The sequence below is a fragment of the Belonocnema kinseyi genome, chromosome 8, assembly GCF_010883055.1.
Source record: "Belonocnema kinseyi isolate 2016_QV_RU_SX_M_011 chromosome 8, B_treatae_v1, whole genome shotgun sequence".
In the NCBI taxonomy this organism is placed as follows: domain Eukaryota; kingdom Metazoa; phylum Arthropoda; class Insecta; order Hymenoptera; family Cynipidae; genus Belonocnema; species Belonocnema kinseyi.
The window spans coordinates 115,424,577-115,436,054 of record NC_046664.1 but is presented as its reverse complement, the minus strand read 5'-3'; the positions used below and the strand labels follow the sequence as shown (position 1 = coordinate 115,436,054).

At 35.3% G+C, this 11,478-nt stretch overlaps 1 protein-coding gene across 1 annotated transcript in view; it reads left to right on the top strand.

Moving 5' to 3' along the window:
- LOC117178664 (serine/threonine-protein phosphatase 6 regulatory ankyrin repeat subunit C) overlaps positions 1 to 11,478 on the top strand; it is a 400,971-nt gene that overhangs the window by 327,012 nt on the left and 62,481 nt on the right. Inside the window, exon 13 of the mRNA XM_033370089.1 lies at positions 5,732 to 5,999. Coding sequence (XP_033225980.1) covers positions 5,732 to 5,999 — 268 coding nt within the window. The remainder of the gene's footprint in view (positions 1 to 5,731; positions 6,000 to 11,478) is intronic.

Below are 11,478 nucleotides of genomic sequence, written 5' to 3'. Positions count from 1 at the left end.
GTAGAATTGAACTTTTACTGAGATAATGTACATGGTCAGGTCTAAAAATGGCTATATATATATATTTCTGTAATATAATTATTAAAAGATTTGCGGATATAATTCGTTTTTCTATTTACTCTTTGTAGTGTTAGCTATGGTAGAGGTTAGGATTAACGATTACATCATTTTGAAAGTAAATACTTTAAGTTTTCCGTTCAATTTTGGAAAGCTATGTTTAAGATATGTTTTCATTTCAAAATACTCAAACTTAATAAGACTCTTAATTACAAATAATATATAATAAGTCATTTAATTAAGTAACCTATCTCGCCCCAATGCCTGGCTCATCCCGCCCCAGGCATGATGCGATATAAGCCAAGCGCACTTGTTCTTTATTTTCGTTTCTAATTCCGCATATAATTTTTTTGTTTCTTTTATCTTGGCAAAATATTAATTAAAAATGTTTGTAGAGTATATATAATGCTTTACTTTCAAGCAATGAATTAGTAGATTTTAAATACTGACGTAAAAAGGACAGCTATGCTCATCTCGCCCCACCCTATCCTACGTTCCGTGCCATACACTAAGATTATACCTGTTTCTTTGTTTACAATCGCATTTTGGTCCTCGCCCAAAATGACTATGTTTTCCGGGAGCGAATTCAATAAATTTTTTTTATGTTGTTCATTTTTCTTTTTATAACGAAGTTTTCACGAGTAATATTCTATATGTGCGCTAACTTTCCAACTTCCCGCTAATTCCACCCGCCAATTTCAGTGTTCACTCACTTCCACCTAACATTTTTCGTCGGGTGAAATAGTCACCCATCGAGTGACCCCCGCCCTTCAAGCTCGTGATTTCTGAACAGTTCACCCGGGTGGATACGCTCACTGCCCAGCGCCGCTGAACAAGTACGAGTTATAAAGAGTTATAAAGAGAAAAATGAATAATATAAAAAAAGTTATGGAATTCGCACCCGGAAAACATATAGTCATTTTGGGAGAGTACCAAAATGCGATTGTAAACAAAGAAACAGGAAAAAACTTAGTGTATGACACGGAACGCAGGGTAGGGTGGGGCGAGATGAGCATAGCTGTCCTTTTCACGTCAGTATTTAAAATCTGCTAATTCATTGCTTCAACGTAAAGCATTATATATACTCTACTCCAAAATTAAACGGAAAATTTAAAGTATTCAACTTCAAAGTGATGTAGTCGTTAATCCTAACCTCTACCGTAATTAACACTACATAGAGTAAATAGAAAAACGAATTATATCCACATATCTTTTAATAATTATATTATAGAAATAAATATACCAATTTTTCGACTTGACCATGCACATTATCTCAGTAAAAGATACATTCTACAACACGAAAACTATGCTTCGGAAGCAGCACTATGCGTCCTTCCACCAACCACTCCAGAATAGGCTTTTCCGACTTTAGAAATGAGGTAAAAATACGAGCCACATGTTGGTGGGTTAAAGAAAATTCTTTCCCCAGAATCATAGTCGAAAAATCTACTAGTTGTCTGTTGTCAGACGCGGCCCTGATGTTGAGGCGACTAGTCATGGCAGTCTTGTCTGACCTAGATCTGGGACCGGTCAGCAATCCATTACATAAAAATTTATAAGTGTCAATCAGCCATATTTGATTCAACCTTTTCAAAAAACTGTCAGGGTGTCTAAAATCATAGAAAATAAAAAATTGAGACTATTGAAAATCAATTTTTCTCTTAAAAACTACATATGATGTAATTCTTAATCGTCGTAAACAAGTCCAAAACTAAAAAAACACACAAAGGAAAATTAGTCAAAGTAGGCAAAAAATATTGTTTAGCTAAATTAAAAAAAACACAATGTTTCAAACAAATTTTTAAAAAGTTGTTAAACAAAAAAAAAATTCTTTGAAAAAATGTGTTGAAAAAAACGTTTTGGGATAAAAATTTCGTGGAAAAAATATTTTTTTAAAATTGTTCATGAAAAAATATATAAAAAAATTTTGAGAAATAAATGTTTGAAAATTATTGTGTTAAGAAAAATGATGGTCTTAACTTTTTTATAACTCAAAAAAATAGTTACAAAAAAAATCTCAAACATTTTATATATTATGCGGTTGATATCGAACTTTGAAACGAAGTATACTGAAAAATTGTTCCATTGAATGAATAAGATGTTGATCAAATGAGTAGATGTTGATGAATAATTGTCATAAGTGGCACGCGCGGTAGCGAGCAAGCTTGAAGCATGTAACGGATTTAGTTAAAAGTTCATTATTCAAAAACTATTCATTTCTCCACTTTTAAATTTATACAGTATATTCTGGAATGTGTTAGGAATATCAATACACACAAAAAGGTGAACAAAATTAGGTCCTTTTTTAGTATTCTCTATTTGTTTATAAAAATGCCTGATTTATTTATGAAAATTCAATCGATCTATTTATCAGTATACTTAATTTCAAAGTTCGGGATCAACCGCATATTCGATAAAATGTTTGAAATTCTGTTGATAAATACTTTTTCAGTTATAAAAAAGTTAAGACAATCATTTTTTTAATACGATTATTTTCAAAAAAAAACGTCCGAATCTTTGCATATCATATTGAAATAAAAAAATACATTTCAAATATTTTCCAACAAAGAACGAAAAAAAAAAAATTTCACATTCAAAAATATTTCACCTACACTTTTTTGCGTGAAATATTTTTTTTCGTTCTTTGTTGAAAAATATTTAATATGTATTTTTTTATTTCAATATAATATGCAAAAATTCCGAAAACATTTTTTTGAAAATTACCGTAATAAAAAAAGTGATAATCTTAACTTTTATATAACTGAAAAAGTATTTATTAGCACAATTTCAAACATTTGATCTAATATGCGGTTGATCCCGAACTTTGAAATTAAATATACTGACAAATAGATCGATTGAATTTTCATAAATTTTTTTCATTGGCTTTTAATTATGTAGGTATAGAGTAATTTTTAACACTCCCGACTGTTAGGAGATAGATTTAAGTATATATGTAGGTTTGAACCACCGTAGCGTTAGAAATTTGATTTATGATATAATGTTTCAAAATGTAATATATGTATTCATTCTAAGTTGAGGCAATTAACATTTAGAGGCAAAATACTCACAATCAATTATTATTTATTTTTTTGAATGCCCTTTTTATTATATCTTTAGAGTATAGCAATGGTGGATGTTAAAATTGAACAAAAAGTTTGAAATTTACACTTTTGTAATTATACTGGTGTACATTACCGTGTCAGTACCACAAACTAGTACTGTGGAGCGTTACAAGCCAAAACTGGGACTCCGGTAATCTGTACTGGGCCAATACTACACCAATGGTGCAGTTCCACCTGAGACCAGCGGCTGGATAGAACGTCTGGCCACAAACTTTGCAAAAGTGTTACAGGTCTGGCCAGCCCTGCACTAGATCGTCTGATCGGCACCAGATAAGAGTGTAGATGGTCTAGTCTGGGGCTGAACAAGGGCAGAAAATTTTTCACTAGGGAAGCTCTGGATATCATCAGGTTTTAAGCCGAATAGTTCATTACGCATTTTAATACCCTTTTTTACCATTTTAGTAGTGGTAGATGGGCATTCCTGTCCAGGTGTTATGAGAGCACTGCACAGCTCCTTGAAGCTATTTATCTTCTTCGTGTTTACCTCCAGTAAATGCTGAATTTTCTTCCGAAACCCGAGGACGCATCCGATAGACTGGTCAAAGGCTTTCCTTCTTTGCCCACACAGAAACCGGACAGAAATTCTAATATATAATTCTACTATTCTCCGCGTTTGCTATCAGCCTCGTAGTTACACAGCAACAAAATGGTATTCTGTGGGTTAATGCAAAGAAAAAGGATTAATACTGAATAAGGAAATACCGTTACGAATACGGACGATACAATATTTTATTGATGTAATAAAATATTTGTCATGTCAAGAAAATGTACTAGATTGAAGAAACTTGATTTTCTATATTTGAGTACATTTTCTTTAGACAAGAGAAACTTTCTTGGATCATGAAAATATTGTATCGTTTGTATTCGTACCGATATTTCCTTGATGCAATGCTAATTTTGTCCGTGTAAGTAAGCGTTAATTTTTATCTGCAATTAATAGTAAAACGAATAATAGTTTTGTTGGTTAAAGTTAAACTTAGTGGTCAACTTTAAAATATGACATCTTATTTTTTTAATTAACTAACCGTAGTAGTTTTGAATTTAAACCTTGTAGACTCTCAATGCAGGTATCAATGCAAATTTTAAATATATCATTTATTTCTCTAGTCACCAAAATACTACTTGCAGTACAAGTACACTCAGCAAAAGACATGTTTCGATCGAAAAACTGTTTGTAGTTTCAACCAAGAATGCACATATAATACATTTAACAAAGTATTCAGTTGACCCAACTAAATGTTTTGTTTGTTTTAACCAAATATTTTGTTAGATGGAGAGTATTTGGTTGATTAAAAAAAATGTGGTAAGGTTAATGAACTACTTTGTTAAATGAATAAAAATTTTATTTTATTTAGTCAAAATTTCATGTATATCCATGAAAACAGTTGTTTTGGTGCATGAAAATTATTTTTCTAAGAGTATTTCTTTCGTAAAGGGACCTTCTTTAAAAATATTAAATCTAGTTTCAGTTTTTTTTCAACATTTTAATATATGCTGTTTATGAAAATAATTAATTTCCATGCCCTGTTCTTTAAAACATATATGCCATTGGATCTCTTTCTACTTTGTAATTTGTTCTTATTTTCATTAAAAATGTATTTCTCATGCGCCCTTGAAATACTTTATCCACAGCTTGTCGCCTGAACGCAGGAACGCCGTGCATCTTGCAAAGTGTGTGTGAATATTTTAAAGCAACACTATTTCTACTCGTCTGGTCTTAGCGCATCGCGCAGAGTTTAAGATACCTATTTTTATGGCCATGGAATTTATCTGTATTGTCAGCCCACTATTGTTTTTTCTTGGCACTGCGTTTTATTTTTTGTTCACGTAAGATCGAGTCAATACATCGAAATGTGATACCAAATTTTTGATGATACAAGTGCATGTACACGTTTGAAGTTTGTCTTGAGTGTTTGAAATCAGATAAAGAAATGCGAATTAGAAAAATATTTAACTAAAAACAAAAAGGAAAAATGTATGAGAGAAAAGCGATTTATGATGCATGCTGCACTTTCGTGCAAAGTTACAGACAGCGAAATGCACCACTTTGCCAAATCTACAGTGAAGATGACAAGGATCCCACAACGAAAAATGAAAATTCAGAACAGAAGTTTTCTATCCAGAGAAAACCCTAAAAAGTTATACAAGAATTCATTTGCTGAAAAGCTGCCAGAAAGTTGATGAATCGTGCAGAATGGTGCGGAAAATTTTGTATCCTGGAATGAGCACAAACCCATATATTCCCCATGTTTGAGTTTCCTCATTTAATGAGCCTTGTTATTTGTTAAAATATAATATTGCCGTGATAGCGAATGACTTTCAATGTTTTGCACGGAATCACGAAGACCGAGTGTAACATGCCCGAATATGTAAGAAAATTAGAGTGCAAAGCAATTTTCAGTTCGATCTTCTGCCCAGCATGCATCGCATCGTATGAACAGCCCGAGCATGGCCAATTTCCGTAGCATGAGCATGTTCGTCCGTATACGCGTAGAGAGTTTACTTAGATATCCTAACTAAATCCCAAAAACAAACGTTACCTCGAATTACAGTGAAGATGAACCCGTTACTTGCCTTCGAGTACCTCTTCTTCGCGGTCTTCGGTCAAACGACACACAGCGAGCTCAAGGTCGAGACCCAGCAGCCCGAATGGACCTCTGGTCTATTCAAACTGGCCTTTGGTGTTTACATGTTGGTGTCAGTAGTGGTTTTAATTAATCTACTTATTGCTATGATGAGTGATACCTACCAACGGATACAGGCGCAATCAGACATTGAGTGGAAGTATGGTCTCAGTAAACTGATTAGAAATATGCACAGGTAAGCCCTAGTTTTATTTTAGCTTGATGAAAAGCGTATATATGCTTGTTATGTTAAAGCTTATTTGTTTCATATATCTTTCATATATTATTATATCGTGATCTAAAAATTGTACTTGAAGTGCATGGAATCACTATCACCAAACGAGGAGTTGGTTCCGGGTGTGGAGGGCCCAACAATATGGATAAAGGGTTAGTTTGTATTGGAAGGTTTCACCGTGTAACGTGAAGATACGTTGGGTCCTATAGACTTTTCAGAGTTATTTTCAATTTCTTAATATACGATATTCTAGTCGTTTCTAGAAATGGGACGGCTGTTCTCACACAGATCCTTAAAAGGGTTATTTGTACGGAGATAGTTCGCTAGATCCTCAAAGGTTTCGATATTGAAGCCACCGATCGCGATTTAACTTGACGGAATTTATAAGTACTTGTTAGAGAGCGAAATTACATGCAGTATGTTATTGCCACTGATTGCTAGGCCTAGGCTGGGAAACAAGGGAGTCTTTGGTTATTCTACCTTCATTTGTTTTTACAAGATATTCCACATTATATGAGACGGTCTGTTTGATGGCGGAAATAATGTTATTTTAAATAACTTGTACGAATTGTTTACCGTTACGGAATTTTCCGTAAGAATAACCCCTTTTCCAGGTCGTTCAGGGCTAAAGTTACGGGAAATTTCATAATATTAGCGCCTAAATTTATAATGAAAAAATAATTAAGTTTTCTGACATTGGCATAACGCTGGAGGTGACGCCCCCCACCCGTCCCTCCTAAAGGCGTTACCTATTTTTTGAACAGCCCCTTATTGGGATTGATGATCGTTTTTCCGTCAGATAAAATGCACAACATTTTGGATAGATTATCTTCGAAAGTATTGATTTTCTATTTTATGTCGATCATTACACTTCTCGGATTTGTTTTTGATTATCTGCAGGCAAAAATATTTTCAATTTATAAATTCCTTCCAATCCGTTCGTAAAATATAAGGAATGTAAGGAATTAAATAAATTTAAACAAAGAACGACTTATTGTAATTCTAAATATCTCTCTTAGAAGGGTCAGGATCCACTATGAGTAGCAGGAATTAAATAAATTGACAATATGTCCGACTGCAGGTAATTCAGGACAATCTATCAGGTATGATGGCCGGTATGAAATAGAAAAAAATTGATTTGTGCAATAATTTATTTAATATGTTGTACATTTTATCTGATAGAAAAATCCCGTATTTAGAAAACTAAAGTACTCCTCGATTTCACGTACTGGTAAACACAAAATTTTTTAAAACTTGTCGAGCGCGACAAATAAAAGGCATGCATCTATTCCGCTATAATACAACTGAATTTCTTATTTAGTGATAGTCGCGAGTCGTGACAATTCTTTTACATTTATCAAAAAAATTCCTAACTTTTTTGGATTTAATTAAGTATAAGTCACTTTTGTTCTTATCGTTGTCACTGAAAATTTCTTTACATTTTAATACTCTTAAATAAGATGCATGTCATCAAATTAAATGCACAAAATACGCTGTGAACATTTTTTCTACTCCGATTGAAAGAAGGCAAACGAAATCTCTATATGCCTTGAAAATATTTGGTAAATTTATCTAACGCGAGAAACAGCCTTTCTTGAAATGAAATAGTGTTCCCGCAAATTTATAAGTTAATTAGATTCTATAATATAATAAAGACTCTAATTAGACATTTTGATTTGGAATCGCCAAGTTATGAGCCTATAATGCCGCTAGAAAACTGAGTTTTATATAATCCTATATCGAGCGGTGTCAGCTGCCGAGAGATTACTGGTTCTACAAATAGCCACTGAATAACGCACAATGTATTCTCCAACTGCACTGTTGAGAGCGGTGGATTGGGTGGACTCTCTGGGCCCACCCTCGCCCCTGTTGGCGTGTCATGCTGTTCATCTTTTTTTTTCTTTGTTAATTTTGGTATTTATGTAACCGTCCGCGAAGAAAGGGACCATACGCGCCAAAAATCGATTTTTAGGGTTTTACACCAATAGATAGTTGTTGAGTTGCTCTTTCATTTGCAAAAATCAGAAATTTTTTAAGTTGATTACTTTTTTTGTTATTAAGCTGCAAACATAGGCATGATAAACGTAGTCGGAGACCGACTGAGAGGCTTACGAAATCCTTCCCCACTACTCACCACTCCAGCTGTTATGCGCTGTGTCCGTGAGCTCCACTGGCTTCGCGGACGGTCACAAACACACACACACACGCATATATATATATATATATATGTATACACACACACACACATATATATATATAGTAGAAGGGAGTAAAGTTAGAAACGTTTCTTTGAAGGGCTCGTGTGCCCATGTTTCTCAACCGATTTTGAAAAACAAATATACGTTGGATAGGGAAATACTTTAGCTATGTTGTGCCGCGTTTCAGATTTCTATAAAAAAATAATAGCGGTATGTTACGACCGAAAAACGAAAAGTTGTCTTTTTTGCCATTTTTAAATTTGGGGGGTAATGTTGTGAATGAGTTTCTGGTCGCAGGAAAACATACCAAAATGTGTCCGTAATAGTCACGAAAGTTATTGAAAAGAATAAAAAAGCACGAAAACTAGAATTTAGGTATTTATATGGAATCAGGTGAGGTATAAACACGAAAAACGTGATCAACTACAGAAACGCGGGTATGTGATAAACATCAATAAAAAAAATAGTTTTTTTAACGATGACGCTTCGTCTGGTACTTCAGAATAACCTCCTCAGTATCATTGATTTTGGCTGCTTTAGCGGTAACTATTGCTGACTTTTCAGCTTCTTTTTGTCGCTTTTTTATCTCTTTATTGATTTTTCTATCGGCAGACAATTGCTTCTTAACTGCTTGAGTTGCCTTATTTTGGGCCGCTGCCTTTTGCTCACTACGCAAGGACTCCATCATCTCGGGGTCGGTGAGAAGGGCAGACTTACGACGCTTGCGACCACGACTGCTTGCCTTGCGAGCTGCAGCTTTTGGCAATGGTCGAAGAGTCTCGAGCGCGAGCGTTTGGTTAAGATTCGCTGTGCTAACATCAAGCTGCATGTTTTCGTTTCAGGCATCCGATAGATCAGAAACTGATGCACCAGGAATTGCTGAATCGAACATTGATGTTGTAGGTGTTGCTGGACCAGATGTCGATGTACCATGGACCGTTCGATCGGATGTTGATGTGTCGGGTGTTTTTGGCTCAAACGTTACTGTTTCAGGTGTTGCAGAGTTGGCTTCGTCTAAGCACGGACGATCAGTTACCGAAGATGCCAGAAAATCATCTTCCGAGAAGATATCCCTGTTGAATGGCCAAATACCTGATGCTTTGAATCCACTGATGATATTCATGGATGAGGCACCTTTGTGGATCGGTTCGGCGACAAGTTCGGCAATGTTGTTGATTGTAATTGGAATGTTTGGATGATTGAACATCCACGCCTTGCATGAATTGTTGTAATAGGTTTTCAATGGTCCGAAAACTCCTTTATCGAGGGGCTGCATTTTGTGACTTGTATGTGGTGGCAGCGTCAATACTTCGATGTCGTTTTCCTTACAAAATTTTAATCCCGCGATAGTCATGTGCGGCTTGTGATTGTCGAGAATCAGCAAAGTCTTTTTGGTGCCCGCTTTGATGGCGTGATGTTTAAAATGGTGCAAAAATTGTACGAAAGTGTCAGCGGTCTGCCAACCCGATCCATTCGCAACACATTCAGCGTTCGCACTGCCGTGAAAAAGAAATTTATCCTGCATTTGTACCCATGGAAAAATAAAAAAGGGTGGAATTTTTTCGCCGGCAGCGGAAACAGCTATCGTAAGGGTCACATTAACGCCACGTTCGCACGAACTGGCCGCTGCCAAGCAACGCTGGCCTTTCTGTGCCGAAACGAATTTTGTTTTATGGACTGTACTAAGTCCGGTTTCGTCCATGTTCCACACTGTCGCGGCAGTTAATTGATGTGATTCCAGGATTTTTTTCGTATAGATCAACATAATTTTGAACTACAGTAATTTTGAACTACAGTTGAGTTAAATGCCGCCGCACGACCAAGTGATGTCGATACTGGTCGACGCAAACTCAACTCAGGATGACGTTTAATAAATCCTTCGGCCCAGTCTCTGGTTACAATTGGTTGCCGAGTTTTCTCCTTCGGAATCCAGGATTCTGGAATTTTCATTATGCGTCGGGCTGCTTTCAATGCTTTTGCGAATTCGAATGCAAGCGTTCGAAGATCCGTCAACCCGAGACCATAAAACATTTTTGCCGCCTTTAACAAATAATTTCGGAGATCCTGCTCCTGCTAGTCATCAAATACCTGCGACGTAAAATCAAATATATATAAAACCTAATCATGAATTAAAATTTATTTTAATTAAAGATTCAATTGACTGAAGTAGGATTTATTTTACTCAAAACATTGTGGAATTATTCATTTCATGAAAATTGGTGAAAATGAAAAACGGATTCAAAATTATGTGTTTCTTATTTTGGACAATTTTCGACAGAAAAATTTGTTGTACGGAAAATCTGATTGGAAAAAATGATAAGGAATCCGCTACAAGATCCTCTACTCACTCGTTGGCCAACAAGTGCTGCTGATTTTGATTTTCGTCCTATAAATCGTTGGCGCAATGTTTCCAGTGCAATTCCAAATTTTCTCGCTGCGACATGAACACTACTACTAGCGTGGATAGCATCAATTGCACTCTGAATATTTTCTTTATTTGGTTTTCAGTGTTTGTCTTTTTTGATATCGCACCATTTTGCTTAAAACGCGATTAAAAGAATATTTTTAACCCGTTGAGACCGGACGTGCCTTATATGGCACGTTCACTTTTTTCGAATTTTCCAAATTTTTAGGCAACGATATTAGAATTCCGCAAAATCAATGAGTACACTAGATCAAAGTGGACTATTCCTCATCTTGTAAGGTGTTTTTGAGTTATCGTAAACCGAGAAAATTAGACAAATTAAAAAATTTTTTTTTGCAAAAATCGAATCTAGAACGACCATACATTGTTCCTGAAATTTTTCAGCATTTTTGCATACCGGGAACAGGGTCTCGGACTCGAAGGGTTAATACTATAGTTCACAATATTGCCCCCAAACACATTCACAACATTGCCCCAAAGCACTTTTGTCACTTCGACCCTCGGAATCCTAATTACAATCGAAATTATCAACAAACCAACACCGGATTCGTATTCAGCGGAAAATTTCACTTGGAAAAATACTCACCTGATATTATTTTTCGAAAGATGTACGGCTTTTTTGAGGAGACAAACATCAAAAACTATCACTGCAGAAATTCTAGTTTTAACAATGACGCAGTGAATATTAAGATTGATGTACCACTGCAACCGCACTTACATGCATGAGAATTGTTGGCCAACAAGGCAACCACTTTACCGACGACAAGTAACTTACTCCATTAGTTCAGTCGCTAAAGTCAATTTACAACATTGCCCC